This window comes from Xiphophorus maculatus, chromosome 3 (genome assembly GCF_002775205.1).
Source record: "Xiphophorus maculatus strain JP 163 A chromosome 3, X_maculatus-5.0-male, whole genome shotgun sequence".
NCBI classification, from domain to species: domain Eukaryota; kingdom Metazoa; phylum Chordata; class Actinopteri; order Cyprinodontiformes; family Poeciliidae; genus Xiphophorus; species Xiphophorus maculatus.
The window spans coordinates 11,222,874-11,245,742 of NC_036445.1; the positions used below are offsets into that span (position 1 = coordinate 11,222,874).

Here is a 22,869-nt window from a genome sequence, read left to right on the forward strand (position 1 = left end):
ACATGATAGATGTAGATGAGAAAGTTAGAAATCTCATAAAGCATGCACACAAAACACACATAGCTATATTTCAGAAGTAAACTGAAATACACACATTTTCAAATTTCAAAAAAGCTAAAATATTCAGACTGAAGTGTCTGCATTACTGTCACACTGCAGAAACATCTAAAGGCCTCCAGACAAAAACTTGACAATTTTTAAGAGGGAATTATAACAAAAACATCAAATCTGAATATGCAACAACTACATATCTAGTTTGGTACCACATTCTGCCTTTGTACCAAGTTTTTTTTTTTTTTTTTAGCTTCAAGCATATTTACTGAGAAGCTGTCTGTGTGTCCTTTTAGTTTCAGGACAGTTGGCCTCAGTCTCCACATAAACCTGCCCCTACATGCCCAAACCAGAAAATCCCTCCAATTCATCACATTCCTCTGCTTTTCATCACATCCTCAAATCTTGACATCGCCCACCTTAATCGAGAAGTCACTTCTGAGCAGTGTTTTCTGGGAAATGGAGTCTCTGCTGGGCATGTTGACAGAACTGCGTCACCCTGCTGCGTTTTGGAGTGAAACATGCGGCGCTGCTGACACACAGGAATTCACTGACCTGCTTTTCACTCACTTTAAAGGAAAATTACACTTTTATACAAATAATCCATTTTGTGTGTTCCACTTTAGTTTGTTTCTCAAATTGCTTTATTGATACTTTTTTCCCTTTGGTATTTCAGCTTTGGGAAAAAAGCCTCCTATAAAAACAGCAAACACAGGAAGACGAGACAGCGATGCAGCTGCAGGGCTCCAGCATGGCATCTGTCATCAGCATCGATTGTGTTAGAGCCGACCCCCGACACCTACAGCAACACGCAGGAACGTCTGCAGCTTCTTCACGTCTCATTAAACAAAGTAAAGCAGGTTCTGAGTTTCCAGCTCCACAGCGATGACAGAACCACCGGCTGTTTGTTTTAGAGTCTAAAACTTATAAGGACACCTGCAGAACAAACTCATACAGAGCAGTTTGATTTTTTTGTTTTTCTATCTGTAATAAATTTACTAAATCCTCCTAAAAGTATTCCATATTGTCATAGTGGGTTGTATGTTGAGTTTTGATGAAAAACATTAATTTAATAAAATTTGGAATAAGAGCTGCTACAATGCCATTTATAACCTCTCAGGTTGCGCTGTTTTACATTGATACAGTCTAATAAATAGGAACTCTGACGACAGAAGTGGAATTGTATGTTATATCTATCTTTGAGATGTTTGCTACTAAAGAAACAAGAAATTATTCAAGATTTTCCAGGTCCAATACATAACATAAGAATTCTAAACTTAAAATGTGCTAAAGGTTTTAACCAAATAACACAAAAACTCACAGTCTGTGCTTCTATAAGAAAACAGTCAAAAAACTCCAAAAGGTTTTCATGAATCATTTTGTCCTAAAATAAAACAAGTGTATGTTTGTCTGGACAAATAAATGACAATTCCTGCCCTGAAAGCACAAAAATAAAAGGAAAACATACAAAACAACAAAATGGCTGCCACATATCTTCAGTAAAACACTCTCTAGCCTGGAAGCCACTTTGAAATCCACCTCCTCCTCCTCTTCATCCTGCAGCCCCCTAAACATCAGACGGAAAAACCAACATGCTCCAGAGGGGAGAGCTAACAGAGAAACTTCCTCTTTATTTCTGGTTTTAAAAACATTTCTTCTACTCTGTCTCTCCTGGATCACAGCGATGCATTTATATTTGACAAGTGGCATCAATAAGTCAGCAGACGTGTAGATAGAAATGTCCTCGCACCTCCAGCACATTGGGACTCAGCGGGGAGCGTGTGTGCACCCGTGTTCATAGCTGTTCCACTTTTGTGTTTCACGCATGTTCTCCCTCTCTCCATTCATATATTTTATTAATAGTTAATACAAGAGTAAAACCAGAGCTGCTGTTCACACACGACATGCTTAAATCTGGCCAACAAAGACACTAAACAGCAAGAATTTAGCTAAGGGTTTAAAGCAGGGGTCTCAAACTCCAGTCCTCGAGGGCCGCTGTCCTGCAACTTTTAGATGAGCCTCTGCTGCACCACCTGAATAGAATAATTAGGTCATTAAGGCTCTGGAGAACTGATCTACACAAGGAGGAGGTAATGAAGCCATTTCATTCCAGCGTTTTGTACCTGTGGCACATCTAAATACTGCAGGACTGTGGCCCTCGAGGACTGGAGTTTGAGACCCCTGGTTTAAAGTTCTTCAGGCTGGATGGAAAACTGCAGCAATGTTGGAGAGTTTGAATATTTGCTTTAGAAATGAGACCAACGATATAACCTTGAGGTAAAAATGTGGCCAATGTTTTAGAATATTTACACATAAATTTATCACCCCAATAACGTTATTATCTTGGAATAATAAGGTGTTTATTATTCCAAGCAGATACGAACCAGCATTTGGCTGCGTAACAAACATCTTGCTCTAAGTGTTACTTTAATTAGAGAGATTGGTGGCACTCATTTACTTTCCACACCATGACTGTCCTGTTGTATACAGAGTGTAGGAGGACCAAAACGTAGTAAGACGGGTTCAAGTGCAACGTGTGTTTTAATTAGTAATACAACTAAACCAAAGAAAGATAACGTATAAAAAAGAGGAAAACTGGCACACATATCAGAGGTCAGCAGCAGAACGATCTGACAGTGACTGAAAAATTCAGGGAGTATATATACTGTGGAGGATGATTAGTAGACAGAAAACAGGTGAGTGTTTACAAATGGTGTACAGCTGAGAAAAAGAAACACAAGGAGAGAAAGAAATTATTTAACAGAACGTGACAGACAAGAATGACTCAAGGAACTTTAAACTGAAGAAAAATGTCACAAAACTGAAATGTTTATACGAACCGATGGCACAGATTTTAATAGTATTGCTTTGAGGATGTTCCAATGACTAAAAATGTACAAAAAACTGTTTTCAAGTAAATTGCCAATATAGAGAATCTGTATGTGAAGATAGACCTGTCATAATAACAAATTTTGCTGGTCGATAAATTGTTCCGGAAATTGTTGCAATAAATGTTAATATTATTGTTTGGAGGGGCGTGCTGTGGTGGCGCAGGGGGTTAGCACGCCCCACGTTTGGAGGCCTTAGTCCTCGACACGGACGTCGTGGGTTCGACCCCCGGTTCCGGTGACCTTTGCCGCATGTCCTCGCCCTCTTTCCTGTCTGCCTACTGTCACAAAAAAGTATACGAGCCACTAGCGCCGCAAAAACTCTTCAGAGAAAAATATATATTATTGTTTTGAGACCATTCTCAAGTAATGTAAAGGTAATGGCATAATAATACAAGATCACTTTGTCAAAGATCAATCAACTTTAAATTTTGGTGATCACTCAACACTGGAACTGGAAGACATTTTAAATATCCAAAATAAATTAAAAAAAACAACAGAAACAACAAAATAATGAATTATGATGTTTGTGTAAACAAAATTGTTCTTCAAAAAAAGTAATAGTTGAGACCAAAGCACCAGACTGAAGACTTCTTGTCATCCAGTTTTTGGTAGATAGAGAAAAAAAAAGAAAAATGATAAATCAAGAGGAAATTATTGAGCTACTTTTAATTTTTCATGCGATTAATTGATTTATTGCTTATTGTGATACGTGTAGCTATTGACTAACAAGAGTAAATTGGACAAAAGATTATGATTCAGTAAGTAATCATATATGGATTACCATACATTTACATATCAAACATTACTAAAGAGAAAAGTCAAGTAGAACCGAAACAAAATGAGCACATGGACGCAAAATGAAACATAGAAAAATCTAGAAACACAGCTCAGCCAGGAATCAGGGGCCATGGTGGCTTCTTTCACACGACAACGTGGCGGACCCTCGGGGTGTGTGAGCGCGAGTGACGCCCGTCCTGTCAGAGCTCATTGGAGGCTGCAGCGCTCCAAACACAAAGCTGACTCACAATGCATTACTACCTGCGCTCTGAAGAGGTCTGCTTGTGTGGATTTTTAAACTTTGCACCATGTGACTTCGAGACGAAGTGCATTCCTGTTGTGTCTCTGATTTTAGGTGTGTGTGAGGGGTTAGGCTGACTGTCATGTTATGTTTCTCTGTGAAAGTGTTTTCACCTGACAGAGTCTCGTTTGTCAGGTCAGTGGGTCACAGTTGCATGTGGTTCACTTGTTCTTCTGCCTCTGTGTGCATCAGTTTAATCTGCAAAACCTTTCAATATATCAAGAGTTACTTCAAATGTAAAAATAATGCTGCCATAGTAAAGGTCTCTTCTTCTGTCCAAACATTTGACTCCTGGAGTATAACATATCTATTCACTTCAAATCTAATCATTTTTTAGTGTTCGTAGTTTTATCAATTTTATGATTATTCAAGATGCCTTTCGTTTTTAACAGAGGTTCTAAAAAGTAAATACAAAAAAATTGAAAAACACCACAATTTCCAATAAATTTTGCTTCACTTCAAAATTAAAAAATGCCTTAATTTCTTACCAAATCGGTACTTAACTGCTTCATTACACAGACGTCTTTTCTTCTTGTTTTTAAGTCTCTTTTAAAAGCTAATCCTTTCTTTTGATTAGTTCTGTTGAATGTTTGTATTTTTGTTTCGCTTATATTTCATATATTTTTTTATTAGTACATAAAGCACTTTGGTACACTTGCTGTTTTTAAATGGGCTTTCTAAATAATTTACATTTAGATTTTATGGAACCTGAAATACAATATATTTTTGAGGAAAAAGTGAAAAATGTCATCAAAATCAACTTCTTTTGCTATCACCATGTTCTGCAGAATAAAAAAATATCCTGGTTCTTTCTACACAGCATTTATTTAATCCTAATTAAGGAAAGCCAATGTGATGCAAAGTAAATGGTGACTGATTTCTGTGGGATATCCCTGTGAAGTGCTGATTCTAGTCTTATTATAATTTGCAGAATGTGTGTTGAAGAAGGCATGTGGGTCAGGTACCCTGGGACTGCCGGGCGACAGCTGGTGGTGTCTGTGCCGTGTGCGGCAGATGGACTGATCAGACTGGAAGATCAGAGGATATACAGTATAAAGTGTGTAAATCATAAAGTGTGGCCACCTGCTGAAAAAGCTATGATAACAGCAATAATATCAAGTACAACAGGTCAGTGGTAGTAAACTGTTGTGCTGGTAAAACCTGGTGAAATGTGGTTAATCACATTACTTACAATAAAATAAACCACAAAATGAAGCTTTGTGCACTAAATGTAGATTTTTGGAACTTATGGTTTTTAAAAATAGCACATACCGTTCCTTTATTATTCTATTACTCTACTGTATTACACCACTAACTTGGGATCTTCAAATCAAAAGAATTACACCACATTTACATTCATTACCATATTTTGCTTTCTTACTTTATTGTCTTCTTTCATATTCTGGACGACAAGGGAATCTTCTGCAAATAATTTGGTGTTGCAAATTACTGACTCAACTAATTTCTTTCTTCTGAAAACAGTATTTCTGTCCTTACTGTCAAAGTATATGCATGCTGAAACCAAGAAACAGAAATCCATTTTTAGTTTTTAATCATAACAGATATTCAGATGTACAGCAGATGTTCTTGATAAATTTGTTTTGCATCTCCAGGTAAAATTGTATTTCTTAAGAATGAGAGCAAACACGGCACAAGAACATCTCCATTGATATTGAAACATCAATATAAAAAACAATTAAAATGCTTCACTTTTGTTAATATCACCAAAAAAATAACATCTAAAATATTAAGAGTTTTAGTCTTATGTAGATGTAAAGGAGAAAATGTTCAATATATAATTTAATTTCATACAGGTCTATGGTTAAGCACTGGAAAAAGTAGTATATCAATATTTTCCTAGTTATTAAAGCATTACACTTTGTATTCCTGTAAATCAAAGCAAATGTAAACATATTGCTTCACACTCAAAACTGCTTAAACAGGAAGTAAGGTTGTATGCCTGTCTTAAATGTCAGAAAAAAGCTTACTGTTAGGCTAAGAGTGTATTCCTATAACATTTCTCATTATCAGTGCATTAATGAGAAAAAGGTTGTATCACGCAGAAGGTGGAGGGAGGAGGAAGCAGGAAAAGAAGGTGACAGGAAGTTCACTGCAAATCTTGCTTACACATGCAGAAAAGTGCTTTTAATGCTGGAAACCAAGCTGCCTCCTGAAAATGTTGAATGTCCCCAATATCTTCTCTCCCAAAGCTTAGCGAGAGGCGATAAGTAGTAACTAAGCAAGATGTGTGAGTGAGTGTGTGCACAGATGAGGCCATAATGAAAGCCCTTCCTCTTCTTAAAGCACACTTCCCTAAGTGCTGCCGCTGCATTCTGCACGAGATGTTTACTTGCTCAGTTTAGAAAAACATTTTTTTTTCTACCGTGCTTTATTTTAATCTTGCATCAATAATGAAATATTTAAGTTTTAAATCACAAATTCTTGATTTTATGTTCTGATATTAGATTTCTGACTTTTAGATGTTTTCCTTGCAGAGTACTCACAAACAGATTAGCTCTACTTTGTGACGGCGCACAGATTTACTACTGCTTGCACAGGTCCCCTGTGCTCCAGCTAAGTGTTTAGCTGGGTATTAGAGAAATGCCTCAATAAAACAGTCATTAGGGACAGACATCTGAAGAAAATACACCTTGTTCACCAGAAAGTGTATAAACAACAGATATCCATACCTACAAAACCAATCAGTGCTTAGAGGTTGCTATATAGCAGCATAAATAATAGTTAAAGTGTCTGAATCTGTCAACAGGACAGCGATTACCATGTTCTCCACAGACCTGACCTTTATAATGGAACAACAAGAAGAAATCCATTAAAAGTCTAGTTTCTAGTTTTGCTACAAGCCATGAAGGAAATGCATAAATCATTTGGATTAGATCAAAGTGTTCAGACGAGACTTCAATTTTAACTTCTTCGCCTGCGTACAAAGTGATATGTGAGGATTTAAACTAACAATGTGCATCAACATGAAGACACCCATGGTTGGCAGGTGAGAGTTAAATTCAAGCTAATTGGGAAAAAATAAACTGTTAGAGGCTGCACAAGACTTCAGATTTGGGTAACGGTTCAACTTTGACCCCTAAGTCCGTAGCTAAAGCTACAAGTGCGATTATTTGAATCAACACGACTGTAGGTAGGATTGAATTGAAATCATTTTTCTGCAAAGTGCCTCGAGACAACATTTATTGTGAATTGATGCTATATAAATAAAACTGAATTGTATCAAATTGAATTGAAGAGCTAAATCTGTGGTGGGCACTCTTCTGCTAATCCAGTAAAACGCTAATAGCGTAAGAGCAAATTTTTTATTTACCGTTTTATTAATTTGAAAATGTCAATTCTAAAGCACAAATTTATTTGGATATTGTATAAACTTTCAGTTCAATAAAGTTTGTTTGTCGACTTTTAAGGATTCTTCAGGTAGTTAGACATTTATCTTCATGCTCTTATATTATTAAAGTGGATAAAGACCATTTACGTAGAAGTTCCTTTGGTTTCAAACAAGAAACAATCAAGAACAAAATAAAACACAGACACTAGAGAAATTGATATAAACATAAATACAATATTTAAGGCATTGTAAAACATGTAAATTATAATATAAAAATTAAATTGGTTCTCGAGGGTTGTATTGTTTCAATCAATCAATCAAATTTTATTTGTATAGCACATTTCAGCAGCAAGGCATTTCAAAGTGCTTTACATCATATCAAACACAGAAACACAATGCAATATAGAATCAACAATCACAACACGACATTAATTCAGGTTCCATCAATAAATTTGTAATTGATTACGTTTCAAATACAATCTTAAACAGGTGGGTTTTTAGTTGAGTTTGCATCCATATAAGGTTTACCTGTTACACTCCTACTGTGTTATCTGGAACAAAATACCTATTGCTATTTTTATTCCCACTCACGCTCACAATCACACAGTTTAAAACAATGTAGGCACCTGTTTTGGTGTGCATGCAAATAGAGCAGCATATATAGGACATAATGAAAGCTGCAGCCCATGAATAATAAAATACGTAACCCCTAAAGTTTTATATTTTATGGGGAGGACAGGGATCACCATTTCCCCTCCTCTCATCCCCTAAGGAGACAAGCAAAGAGCTGATAAGCTGCAGAGCATACTTTCAAATCAGCAGGGCGACCTTGGCTGGAAGCAAATGAAGAGTGAGCCAAGAGCGTTCCTTCATCTCTGAAAGTTTTTTGAGCCCACGGAGAACCGATCTCCCCTGGGGAAGACTGCAAGGGTGAGAGGGATGGAGAGCTCAGGGGAGAGCAGGAAGCGGAGGACAAAGGGAGCACAAGTGGTGTCATGGTGGGGATTGATGGACAAGCCTGGGCTCAGGAGACGTCAAGGTTTTTAAGGTGATTCTCCACGCTTCAGGGATCAGTGAAGGTCATAAAGTGCTGATGGATGAAACTGACAAATCACAGCTCTAAGAGCCGATGAGTTCCACAGTTTATCTTGGTCCTTAAAAGTTTTCCTCATCACTTACATGTGGAACGACCTCTTTTATCCTTGAAGACAACGGGGTTTTTTCTCCAAGATTAGCATTCTTTGGTCTTGCTCTTGTCTGTCAAACTCAAATCTAATTTTGTTCAAAGGTGCTTTGGTAAAAATATCGATGCCCATCAATTAATTCAGAAAAAAGAAGTAGAGAGCAGCAGCATCCCTTTGAAATTTTGCAAATGGGTAATTCAAGATTAGAATAATAATTCACCTTCATATTTACTGCACAAAACAAAGACATTGTGAATTTATAGTCAACGCATATCTGAACATTTCCTTGGGTTTTATCAGTGTTTCTTATCTAAAAGCTTCACCATGTGGTCAGTTTGTGTAATTCTTGCAAAACAATAAAAAACAATAAAACAAAACTTAGACCTTCTATTTATTGTATAGAAATGTGACAACACGCAGAACACATGCTTGTTCTGCTAGAGTTCCTGATGCAAAGTCAATGACTTAATGCAATCAGCTCTGCCTCCTCAGACAGATAACTTTTATCCAATTGCTATTTCATGTTCAACTGATTTTGACATTGCGTCAATAAGACCTGGACTGATCTGATTAATTCTACATAACTGAATATGAATTTGACCGCTGTGTCTTTTACATTTGCTGTTGTTGGTGCTACCTAAATACATCAAATTGATTTGAATGCCAACAACTGCATTGTAATTTTAACAACTTGAACATATTGAACAACATCTCACTGCACGGTTTTCTATACGACCAGCCAAAGATTTAAAGAGGAGAAGAAAAAGCAAGTGAGGTGGATTAGCAGCACTTGCCAGCAACTATGGTTTCTTTTAGATATTCAAATTATGCTCTAATGAAAAATTTGCCAATAGGCAGATTTTCCACCAATAGTTTGGAGTTACGTTCTACAGAACAATCTAAATGTACTGAACCGTAATCCACTGTCACTCATTGTCTTGTCTCATAATCTGACACAATGATTAGTGTCCAAACAGTCCTCACTTCTGTTCACCAGGGTTTTCATTCTTTTCAAGCTATTTACATGGCAGTGATCAGAGAAGTATTGTAAGATTTCCCAAACCTCTTACAAAATATTTCTATTTTAACCATATACAATAGCATCAAGTACAGTGTAAATATCCAACTGAACTAATAAAAACTGCCTGTTAGCAAGTATGTGGTGCCTGAAGGGAGAAAAAGCTGTGTTTTAACCAAGAGTGGAACCATATCAGGTAAAACTTTAACACAAACTATAAAAGAATCTCTGAATATATTTTTGAAACTAAACAACATTGCATTAGCAGCTACATCCTTCTGTGCAACCACCCATCCGTCCTGAGCTGGAAGAAAAGAGCAGCAACAGAGTGTGATGTGAGACAATTAGCGAGGACACATCAAAACACACACACACAATGACGTGTAGCAGCCCTGAGGCTCCGAGCGTGTGTGTGAGTTTGCATTAAGGGAGTGGGTCGACATGCATGAAACAGACACGCAGCATCTCTCACAAACACACCAACACACACGCCAAACTGAGGTCATTATTCAGGCGTGCGCTTGTGTGTTTTTGCTTGCATTGATGTGTGCAAGCTGACTGCATGCACAGGTCATTTGTGATGGATTTGTTGTTTAATTCAGTTACTGAAGGAGAAATAAAGTCTGACTGCAGATTATTCACTTCGCCTCTATTTATCCTATCCTTCACCTGAGAGGCAGGAGAGATGAACGAGAGGAGAGGAGATGGACATACAATTTTTATGTAATATGAACTATAAAATTTCTGTCTTTTTTAAACTAACAAAACAGATCAAAACAATGGGGAAGAAAGCAGGCAGTGTCTTCTCTCAAGAACTTTAGTTGTCAAACTGTGCTCATGATTCACTTTTCTTTTTATGCACTGGTGTAAGTTTTCCGTGTGTAAATGAACAAAGACATAATCATGTGATTTATTATTAAATTCTTCTGCTAGACTCCTTCTAAATCTGTTTTCAGTCTGTCTCACAAGAAAGTAGCTCAGTTTGTAAAATCAGGGTCTGGATTAGAAAGGTCAGAAAAGCCAAGAAGAAAAAATAGAAATAGTCAGAAAAGAGATGGTTTTGAGTTGATTCATACTAATTTCTTGTCTAATATATGTGCATTTGCCTTGTGTTTCAGTAACTTTACATAATAGCACTCCAAAATTGACTTTTTGCACATCTGGTACTCTAGTATATACAACTTTATCTCCAGCTAAGCCAGACTGGCATAAATTTTTTGGAACATTGAGACACCATAAATATCACCAGAAATAGTTCTCAAATCTCTTAGAAATTACCAAAGCAGGTGCTCTGTCTGCACTAATGAGGATTCACTCACATCGGCATGCTGAATGCTTGGAGGAGCTCCAACTGATGGTGGTCTGACTTACTTTCTGAATAATCTGGCAAACAATTATGTGACCACTTGAGGGCACTCATCAACTATCACCCTCAGATGGTCAGATGATTAATAAATCTGAAAAATACTCAAATGAAGGAAACCATAAGTGGTAGAGGTACTAAATAAGATATGAGAGGACTAGATGTGCCAAAAAGTGCTTTCAATTTCTTAAACTTTATGCTTACCTGAAATGTAATTTTACATGTAGGCACTTACTGGCACCGAGATAGCAGTAAAGGCATCTTATGGTTGTTTTCTTAGATATTTTAACTGTGCAAGGAAAAATTAATTTTAATCAAAAGATTATGAATAAACAAAACTAAAAATAACAGCAAAATGCATTTTGGAAAATGTACATTATATTAACAGTCTTACAAGGTTTCCTGTAATCGATAGAACCATGAATCCTGCTCAGTGGCATAAAATCATACAAAATTAGATTATGCAGCAGGGCAAAAATCCAAATAACACCAACAAGTCCATTTCTGAAAGGCACAAAAAAAACTATGTGAAAGTTTTGGAGTGGTCTAGTAAAATCTGGACTTAAATCCAATTGAGCTGCAGTTGAACAACTTTAAATGGACCAAATATTCATTCAAAGTACAACCATAAACTCAAGTAAGCAGAACTCTGCAATGTAAGTCAGTATAGTTCAATGAGCATTTGTTAAAGTTTTTGTCTAATTTTGATAAGTACAGAATCTAAACGTTTAGTAAATTAGTAAAGGTAGGATTTAAAACAGTTCAAATATTAAAAATATTTCAATGCTACAGCATTCTTCTGCTTATGGTTGCTTGGTCGAGAGTTTATTGCTGCAGTTTGGATGAGGTGACCTTGTCCTAGTTGTTGATCGGTGAGTAATGTTGCCCGAGGACAAAGCTGATTGGCTGTCAATAAGCTATTAGGACAACAGGGAGAAACAGAGACAATTGGATGGGAGAGTAATGGAAAGCTACAGAGCGAGAATGAGAGCGGAGTGGAAATTAAAAAATAACGTTTATCGTATGATTAGCTCCCCCAAGAGGCTGTGGGTTTATTTACAGCCTTACTTTGGGATATTCTGTTGCTTTTAACAACTCAAACATCTGAGCAAAGTGCAGTTTGGGAAATGTTGGTTTCAGAGATGACAGCAACAGATGTGTTATTGTGAAATAACCTTCCTTCTATTCAACTGTATGGATACTGAAAAATTCTTCTTTGGTCTTTATCTGTTTTTCAGAAGTTTCTGGAAAGGTTCTTATAAAGTTGTGTTCATTATTTAACATAGAAAACTAAATGTCCAGTTGCTTTCTACTGAAAATTAATTCAGTGATTTTTGGTGGCTTGGATCTAACAAAAACAAATTTGCTAAGTTTCAGTTTCTACAAAAACTTTTAAATATAGTTTTGCATCAGCTTATTTCTCGACCTTGTTTTAAATAATCTAGTTATGCCTCAAATATATGTGAAATATACAACTTAATGCTTCAAGATACAGCCGTGCATTTGACCTTATCAAAGTAGCATTTATGAAATTCAAAAATACTGAAATAGCTTCAACAATGTTCATTATTTATGTGCATGTTGCTGTTTTGTTGCCTTGAAAAGGCCACGCTTGAGAGCTTCACTGTTTGGTCATAATAATTTGTCCTGCAGCTCTTTACACAAACACAGTGTTTGCCGCTAACACAGCCTACGCACACAAATATGCTTGAATGAACACCTTTTTTCAGGGGATTCGTTAATCTAATGCATTCCCTAGCTCCAAGCCCTCTCACCTTAACCACAGCATGTCAAACCACAACACTTACTAAATATTTAACCTGAAATAATCTTTATAAGTTGAGTGGCCAGTCCTTACTTTAACATTGTAACTTATAATTAACCTCATAAAGAAATTAAAAGTCTGTGTGCAGAATGAAAATAACTGCAACTAAATATCAGACAATTATGATCAATCTGTGTGACGCTGACAGACTCACAACCGCTGTGAAGCACAGCAGCCTGGAGGATACTACTGCGTTTGGTGTCACACAAGCACAAACACGCACACACACGCATGCAAACATGTGGCGCTGTGGCAGGTTGCTTCGGGCCGCAGGCTGAATCCAGAAATAAAGACAATAGAATAAACCAGAAAAAAAAGCTGTAAGTGTGTTTGTCACCTCAGGGCTGCCAAGCACCGAAGATCTGCACGGAAACCTGACAGAACAGGACCATGTCTGGGTAATTATGTGCCTTGTGTGTCCATGTGTGTGTTTGTGCGTATTCAACGCATATTAAACTTAAACAATTAATAACAGTTAAATACAGTGGAGCTGAGGAAAAAAGGCCCGTCAGTGTGCAGGCGGATGAATTAATTGCAGTCAACAGTAACGAGTTTCTCATTTAAATATGCAAATAAACACATTTATTACCTTTAATGAGACAGTGTTTTTCCCTGTGTGAATATTTTTAGTCTTCTTTTAGTACAACAAAAAACAATCTGGGTCTGTTTGTCTTTTTATTTCATTGCCTTTAAACATGTTATTTAAATTACTTAATAAATCTAAATTAATTTAAATTCCTTTATGAGACTTTGCTTCCTTAGAAAATACAGTTTAAAAAAATCAACATAGTAAATCAACAAAATGCTGATGGGTAAACAATTGCAGTGCTTGTTAAAAGTTATACTAGTTATAAATAATGGATATGTGCAGATTATGCTGTCATTTCAATCTGGAGAGACTCAGACGGAGATGAGAAGACAATTAGAAGAGTTTATTGACAAACAGAATTTAAAGTCTTTGGCGCTCGGGCCCCGGCTGGGGATAACGGTTATCGCAGCGTTAGCGATAGGCTTCAGATGAGCATCCTGATGCTGTTAGGAACGTCATCCCCCAGGGCCCGGCACTGGTGGTGGAGGTTGTCATGTTACAATTAGACTGTCATTGACTTCTTAACTTAAAGACTATTGGGCAGCCATTCTTAAAATCAAACTTTCATTCAATCATTCAATCATTTATTGATGGAACACACCAAAGTCATTAGTGTTAGAAAACATCAGTGGATCTCTGAAAGAATAATGTATTAATGAATAAATAAGAGCAAACACTGTCAGCACAGTCCAAAAAAACAAGATATCAGTTATTGTCCAAAATAAAACTGCAAAACTAATATTTACTTTTCAATAAAACATTCATGATGCTTTTTTCTATTTCAAAAACATTTACAGATAACCAAAGAGTTGACTTTTAACAGCTTAAAAACATTAATTGTTTCCAATAAATGTGGTTGAAAATTGATTTTTATGTAGGTTATTTTTTATTAACCTTGATTTCTGTCAGTTTTGTGCTCAATTTTTAGAAGGAAATTATTTTGCTTTCAAGTTGTAAATTATAAAAAAAACAAGGATTTGCTCAAAATTAGTTGTTCTTTTCAAGAATCAGATTTGTCTCACTTTGATTCTTGGTTTAATCTCTGCCTAACTTATTCTTTAACTGTCTACAAACTTATTGTGATACATTATTCACTGCAAAACCTTCATCCTCCTTTTTTAGAGTTCTTCCTTTAGTTTCCTAGTTTTTCAGTTAAAGATATTTCTAGAAACGCCAAAAAGAACATTATCTAAAAGACATTTTGCCTTGTTGAAAACGCAAAGACAATCCATGAGATGCTCAGAGTGCAGCAACAAACAGTATCTGACACATGCAGCTTTTCGGTTTATAGAGTGAAAAATTCTTGACCATACAGTCATGAAAGTTTAACTTTGGGTTGCATCCTCCCAAGAGTGATTTAACATGAGTGAATCTTTTATTTTCACCCCAGAAGATGCATGGTTGTTCATTCATGCAGACAAAACACGGACTTCAGACAACTTCAAATGCTTAACTTTGTGTTTCATATATTAGTGAGAAGCGGGTAAACAGAAATAAAGGGTTCAGAATGAGATTTGGAAAATGATTCGACATGGCCATTAAATCCAAAACAGCGCAGAAACAGCGCAAAACAGCGCATCCAAAACTTCACAGAAGCCATCATAAGAATAATTATTTACATTTGTATAGTTGCTTAATTACAGGAAAAACTGCACTGTTTTATATTTGGACTAAAATTACCTTAGTTATATCTAAACTCACTCAGTTTGTCTTGAAGTTTAGTTTTGACCTTAATAAAACTGTAGTCTGCTTAAATACAATAAAGTTGAGTGAAGTTAGATGTGAAAATGTTTTTCAAACATTTCTAATAGTTCATTTCTGTCGGTACACAGTCTATTATCTGAAGTAGATCAAGGTTTATACACTGGTAGACCTTGTGAAACCTGATCAATGCAGCTCAAAACAAGGCAAAAGGCTTTCTGTCCAAATAAAAAAAAAACACTTTAAAATCATTAATATGAGGCCAGCTAAATGATTAGAATGTTTCCATTCATTCCTGACTTTTAAAGCAGAATTCAGAATTTTATTTTTCTATTTTTAAAAGCTCCAGATTCCTTTGGCAGCGTTGCAGTTTTGCATGGCCATTTGTTAACAACTACAGCATATTTTTAAGTGCACATCTAACAAAACTGAATTATTCAGTTATATTCAGTAAATTAAATTATGCGCTCATTAGTTGGGATAAAAGTACCTTATGAAAATAAGCTTAAGTAGTTATTAAACATACTGTTCATTTGACCCACAAACAGTTTGCCCCCATTAATATATTTATGTGTTAAGGTAATAAATAATATTTAAGGCTCACTTAAACATCAAAAACAACAAAAAAAACATTTTTCATTTACCAAAGAGTCGAGAACAATTCAGCATCATTCCACTCATTTCAATCTGCAGTGATGCACAACATACAGAGTCCACTTTGATTTTTAAATAATTAAGAGGCCTGAATAAATGCAAGTGATTGGTGTGAGAGCAGATGAATGTGAAGGAGAAAGATACTGATATCAAAATATGTTTGTTTTTTTTTTACCAAAATGATTTAGTCACTGATGTCCAAACTTTGGCCCGATGTTTCTCACTGAATGCCTGAAGACAATTCAAAGCAGACGTTTGCTGCTCGGAGTTCGTTCCCACACATCTAAATCTCCACCGCAGCCGACGAAAGACAGGCCGTCTCAATCAGCCGGACAGTTTACAGCCCGCTCCGCCCAAATCCCACTCTCTTCCTCTGTGGCCACAGACCGCAGCCAACCTGGGCCCTGTCGTTCTGTTTTAACACAAACACAGCTTCCTGTCCAGAGCTCTGGTTCTGCTGCCGTCCATGTGTTCAGACCTGGGAGAGCTCCAGGTGAGCAAACACAACTAATTTTTACAAATAAATACCAAAGATGCTGTTTGGATTGACTGATTAGCCAGACCTCACCAGAACATCAAGCTGCCACCATGGCTGTCCAGATGTGAGGACTTTAGGCTCTTGGTTAAACATTTACTTTAGGTTGAGTGTGACGGGGTCACAGCAGCATCTGGATGACATTTCAACCCGTCAACCAGATCAGAGCTGCTGGCCATCAGCACACTTCAGACTGACTAAATATTGGCCAGCAGCTCTGATTAACGCTGCTCCCAAATATTTCCCTTGATTTGTTTTAATTATCCTAAATTTTGACTGTTTATTGTGATGGACAGACGATCAGATTTTCTTAAAGGCATTGGAGAGAAGTTTGATTTAAAAGTTGAAATATTTATTCAGACATCACCACAGTTACCCAAATGATTTGGAAAGCATGTATATTATATTGTAAACTTTAATCTTAAGTGATTCAGGACAAAACCTGCAACTAAAGGTTATTTTAGTAATCAATTAGTCTATTAATTATTGTCATGATTTAACCACTTAAGCCTTTTTTATGCAATATTAGAAACACATTAAAAGATACAAATAAAATACGAAACCACATTTTATTACCTAAAATGCAATAACAGCATTCCTATAGTGACCATTAGTAGGAAAGGAAAAGGTCATTTTCAAAATCTCTTTATTCAAGTTAATGATTAACTGCTGACTAAATTAGTTGACAATTATTTAAATAATCATTACATCATGCAACTTCTGACCACAACTTTCATTCATAAATGGTCAAATAAAGTATGTTGATGAATCACGATGGATACAATTCTCAATTTCAACAATCTTCCTCCTGTACATGTGAAATACAAAAGACCAAAAGATAAGTTTTGTGACCAAGAAGAAAATGTTCAAAACTGGAGGAATGTGTGTGTAAAGACGATGAAAACAAGACTGTGTAAAATTAATGACTCTACATGCAAAGTAGAAGAAACTTTCAATAAATTGACATCTCCAAGAACCAAACATCTAGACAACTAAAACAAATATCCAGAAAGTATATTTTTTAACAAAATAAATTACTGTTATCAAAAACCTAAGAGTATAATTAACAAACACTCGTTTATGAAGGGCTCTTATTACAGGAAGTAATGTAAGACTACCATCCCCTGTCATTAGAAGACCAGCCGCCAACAGTTTGTTCATGATACCAGTCCAAAAAGCTGAGGAAATTTGGCTAAATCAAGTCTTTCATGTTGATTATATGAAAATCAAACTCCAGTGTTTCTGCTGAAATTGAGTTGTTAGTTTTTTCAATCTGTTCCTGTCCAGTTTAGATGAGACTAGCTGGTTTCCTGTTATAGCTGAACATCTAAAGATGCAAAATGAGCTACAAAAAGGTATAGTTTCCACTATAAGCTGTGCTCTATGCTGAGTATATTTGTCATTATACAGAATAAACTGAAGAGAACATGCTCTTCAGACTGAGGAGGTTAAATTTAACATGAACCTCGTCAGTAACTTTACATTTGTACTTATTCACGCTCTGAAAAAAGGCCAATGTTGGAATGTTATCATGATTTATTTTCTGGAAATATTCTGATTAATATGATCTTTTGATCACCCCACCTAGCCTTATTTATCTGAGTGTAACTGTTTTAACTTAACTGAATGGAAACAAAAGGACTAGTAGGAAACTACTAGTGAACACTGGAAATATATGTTATTTTTATGGAGCATGCCACTCATATCAGCTGCTCATGGTTACAACTGATAATTCACAAAATATAAAAAAAAATTAAAAAAAACTGACATGATACTTAACTTAAGATATGCTTAAGAAAAAGATTTTTTATTCCTCGTTATATGAGCTGAATGTCAAAGGTTATACATACTGCATGTGATATAATGAGAATGTTTTTACTGAAGAATGAAAAAAATAATAACTACCCACTCTCCATCTGGATTCCAATAAACACTGGCAGATGAGATAAGTACTTCATAACTTAATTTGTTGTGTAGATTAAGTGGAGTTAACAATGCAAATGAATTCCTGCTGCATTGCAGAAGTCAAACATGCAGCAAAAATAAATCCTCTCTATCAGGAGCCTTTAACCATCTGAACATTCAGCTCCAGTGAAAGCTTCTGGAGCGACGTGTGTGTGTCTTTTCCTCTCCTAACTGGAAAACTAAAATCTGTGTGTGAAGTGTTTTGGGGTGTGCTTGCTCACACCTTACAAACTAAACACTGTTTGTCCTTTAACAGTCTGCTGGCAGCACACACAACCTAACACACTCCCTCTATTCTCTCACACACACACTTGGCAGGGATCTGTGGAGAGTTGTGAAGAATGAATGAAAGAGCAGAAAAGTAGCCGTTGACGGTTGGGGTCAATTCAAACTGCTGGAGAAGAGCCAACACATGGGCCGTTACACACACACACACACACCGACTGAATGAACACTTCTCACTTCTCAACATAGGAAAAATCTGCACAGCACTGTGAAAGGAAACTTTCTGAAGCTGCATGAAACCTAAAATATGAACAAGGATAACTCTAGTAAAGAGTTTCTACACTCTTCCTTTATGGAAACCTCACAACCTCTGGCTAAATTCCAATGCTCCTTTACTCTCTGTCTGAATCAAGAGCTACAAACAAGATACCATCCATTGTTACTGTCCAATTTTAGCCCATCTGCTTCACCGTTTGACACGTTGAGCTTTTCGGAGCGGTCATATTCCTCATGTCTGCCCATTTCCTCTCACCTCTGACAACAACAAAGCATTTTTGTAAACCTGACAGATGGTTACGATTAAATCAACAGTTTCTGAAAACTGCAAACTTGCTTAAATCTCCTTTTTTTCCCTCCATTCTGATGCTGGCTTTGAACTTCAGCAAGTCATCTTCACCACACCTAAATGCTCTGAGTTGCTGACATGTAATCTGTTGTTTCACTTGTGAAAAAGAAGAACTAAGCAGGTGTACCTAACAAAGTGGCCGATGGTTGCTTGTTATACAGGCCCTGAATTATCCAAACGTTTTCCAGATATAGGTTTGAAATTATTTTCATTCAATCAAGATGTTCTCTGGCGGAATAAGGCCAGACACAATTTTGAAATAAAAAAAGTATTGAATTGCTTTTAATTTACATTGTAAACAAAAGTGGGGTGTTTAAAAGTTATTTATGATAAATTACTTGTCAAAAATCAGCTGAAAAGCATTTATTGTCATATTTTTTGCGAGTTTCTGCTCTTTTTTGAACCAAATTATCTTTGGTGATGAGCTTCAACTCTTTATGGTGGGAAGAGCACCTAACCATTACCCTAATCTTTTTGCTTCCAAAGGTTCAAATCCAGACTGCAATTGTGCCACTCAAATACGTTCATTTGACCTCCGATCAGAAGATGAATTCTTCCAAAATTAAAAGATTATTTTTGATAAAGTTACATTTAGCATCCGGATTTTATTTCTCTTCAGATCCTGCTTTACGCCCAGAAAAACACCGATTTAAAGCAAACAAACTTTAGAAACAATTAGATCCCAACAATAAAAGCACTGTTCATGATCTTAAGCACAGAATTTTAAGAAACCAACTGAGCCAGAAACCAAAACACCAGCTTGAATCGAATCCTGTAAAGCTACTTTTGCGTCTCTACGCAGGGACGAATGAAGGGTCTGTGTCTTACCTCGCAGATTCTGGATCTTCACCACCACCTCCGCAGGCTCCCGCAGACTGCGCGCAAGGTACAAGCGCCCCGAGTCCCTTTCGATCTGTACGGGTGAGTCGGCCTCGGATATCACCTCGAACCACCGCTGGTCGAACCTCTGGTCCGGCACAGTGAACACCAGATCACCCACTCTGATGTGGTCCGGTACGGTCACTGTGTAGCTCAGATCCTCGGACAGAGCACGGGGTCTGCGCCGCGCTCTGCCGGAGCCGCGAACGTCGACGCGAAGGAACACCGGGTCACCGATCAGCTCCACGTCCCCGCCGTCCTTCACGTAAAGCCGCAGGGTGAGCTGCTTGACCCCCAACAGCGACCCTACGAGCCTCACCTGGCCGGTTTGTGACACCACGTGAAGCAAACGGGACTGTGGCGATGCGTAAAAAGTTGTGCGTCCATTTCTCTCCGCGTCGCCGTCTTTTGCGTCAAAGCGAGCCAAGACGGTTCCAAGCGGCGCCAGCTCATCCGCTTCCACCGTTTTATTCCCGCTGAGGAACTGGGGGATGTTATCATTCCTGTCGGACACTTCAACCTGGACGACCGCCGGTCTCGTCTGGCACATGGGCGGGAGTTCCACCGTCAACTCGTACATCGCTATAAACTCTCGGTCCAGCGGTTTGGCGGACACCAGAATCAAACGGTCCCGACGCTCAGAGTCGTAAACGATCCGGAAATCAGAGGGATAATTCCCGTACAGGCTGCCGTCAAGATTTGCACCGGAGCAGACTCCGGCTTCTAGCGGGATTGCGACCCCATCAACGGGCGATCCAGCCGGGGAGTTCTCAGCGATGTGGCCAAAGTAGCGCGCTGGATGCCTGCGCTGCGCGGAGAGACTCACCGGTGGAGCATAAACCAGCAGCAGGAGCAGCAGCAGGTGGAAGGTGTTCAGGAGAACCGCTTCTCTTGCACCTTTGTTCATGTTTCCATTAAAACAGTTTTACTTACAAAAGACAGCAAAATGTCCACGGGAGCCACAAAAACGGGCACTTCTCTCACATAGATCCACTTTAAAACAGCGCAAAATAGGAATTATCTTTCTAGATGAAGCACAAGTCTTTTTCAGCTAAGTTTATTAAATTATTCCTTTTAAAGGCTCAAAAAGACCTAGATCCACTGTCATGAAGGATAAGAAACCTCCATCTAGAGCGCAGGACGGAATCCGACAGTCCTCTGGATAAATTACCCAACAAGGACTTTTACGCATGGATCAAACTGGTCCTATTTCCCAACGTTTCTTGGGGACACGAAAGACGCATGAATAGAAAGAACAGTGACGAAAAATATATTCTGGAGTATAATTTCTCTCTGCTCAGTTTAAAAAAGAAAGTTCCAGCATATAGATGCTGATGATGCGCCAAAGTGTTCCACACTCTCCGGGTTGACTCCTCCGGAGGATGGAACAGACTAACGGACACAGATGCATCAGGCTGGCTCCATGTGGCTGCATCGCACCGCTCACTGGCCCCTCGCAGGAGAGAGACCAATCAGGACGCCGGACTGACATGAGTGACAGTGCGAGGCCCGCCCTCTGGAAGAATGGGTCTACAGATGGTGAGGAAAGGAGACAAGATCTTTTTCTATATGTGGGTTAACTGCTTAAAAGGTATTTTTTTTATTAGCCCTGATCAGATGTGATCATCTCTATCTTTCATTCAACACACAAAAATCAGATGCAGATCAAACTCTATATGGTAAAGATGACAAAGTGATTTATGTATATAGCAAAAAAGCAGCTTAGCTCTCAAAATTAAATGTTGCTGCATTTAGAGTCTAAATTTAAAATCATTGCAACAATTATTAAATATGTCATTAAGGACTGAAGCATTAATTTAATAGTAATTCCCAGTAATGGAAGAAAAAATCCATTATTAAGGCAAAACCAGTCCAAGGTATCTATGAAGCCTTAGCAGTAACTCTGTACACAAAGTGGCTATAATGAAAGAGAACATAGTCGTTTTATTCTGGGCACAGACTTGAACATTTTCTTTTCCCAAAATAAGATTTAATATGATATATTATTTGTAAAGCTGTGAGTCTATAGAGATACTTTGTTTGAGATATTTAATTTTCAGAGTAAATACTTTAAAACAATTTTTGCTACAATCTGATCTTCTATCCTTTTGGATTATGTCCATAGCAGTTTTGCACATCTATGCGCTTAATTTTTTGTTGGATGGGGAGAATCTTTGAACATTGTTTTTCAACTCAACACGATTATCCGAGTCCAGGTCTAGACTTTTTGTCTACGTCTCTATATGCTCACCCAGAAGGACTGAAGGCTGCAAGTCAATGACTTGTCATTACCATCTAAAATAACTCTGAGCTGCAACAACATTTAATTTCCCTTTGGGATCAATAAAGTGTTTTTGAATTGCATTGAGGTGATGCAATCTGCTTGGTTTCCTTAGATATAAACTTTTTAAACAACTTTGAATAATTAAATGACCTGTTCAATAATCAGGATCAAATGTAATGCTTGTGTAATTAAATTGAAATCATTTTTTCATTTTTTTGTAAAGTGCCTCAAGATAACATTAGTTGTGAACATTTTGAATTGAAATAAACTGAATTTAAATGATTGGAGCAGCAAAGAGTTAATAAATATTTATACACAACATTTTTCAGATTAGTATATGGAAAACATTTCTGAAATCCCTGGATCAATTTTCCTCCAACTAATAGTTATGTACTGCTTACTGACATTGATTTTTGTTTGTTTGTTTGTTTGTTTTAACGTGATATGATGTAAACAACTTGACGGGGCAGGAATTCATTCGCAGGGCACTGCATTCATTAAATATTCAATGTTTCTACACACAGTGTTCGGTCCAGTGGTGGCATCTCAGTAAAACAGCTGTAGAGGTGCAGTTTACAGCAGCGCTGTCCTTCCATTATTCACAGCTGCTTTGATGGAGATTGATGTCTGTCAGCTGAACACGACTGCCATTG

The 22,869-nt window shown here is 37.3% G+C and overlaps 1 protein-coding gene across 1 annotated transcript in view; it reads right to left on the minus strand.

The window, feature by feature from the left end:
• LOC102218962 (neural-cadherin-like) overlaps nucleotides 1–21,454 on the minus strand; it is a 144,899-nt gene extending 123,445 nt beyond the window's left edge. The window contains exon 1 of the mRNA XM_014469793.2: nucleotides 19,882–21,454. Within this exon, the coding sequence (XP_014325279.1) occupies nucleotides 19,882–20,839 (958 nt within the window). The 5' untranslated portion in view covers nucleotides 20,840–21,454. The remainder of the gene's footprint in view (nucleotides 1–19,881) is intronic.
• Between the last annotated feature and the right edge of the window lie 1,415 nt (nucleotides 21,455–22,869).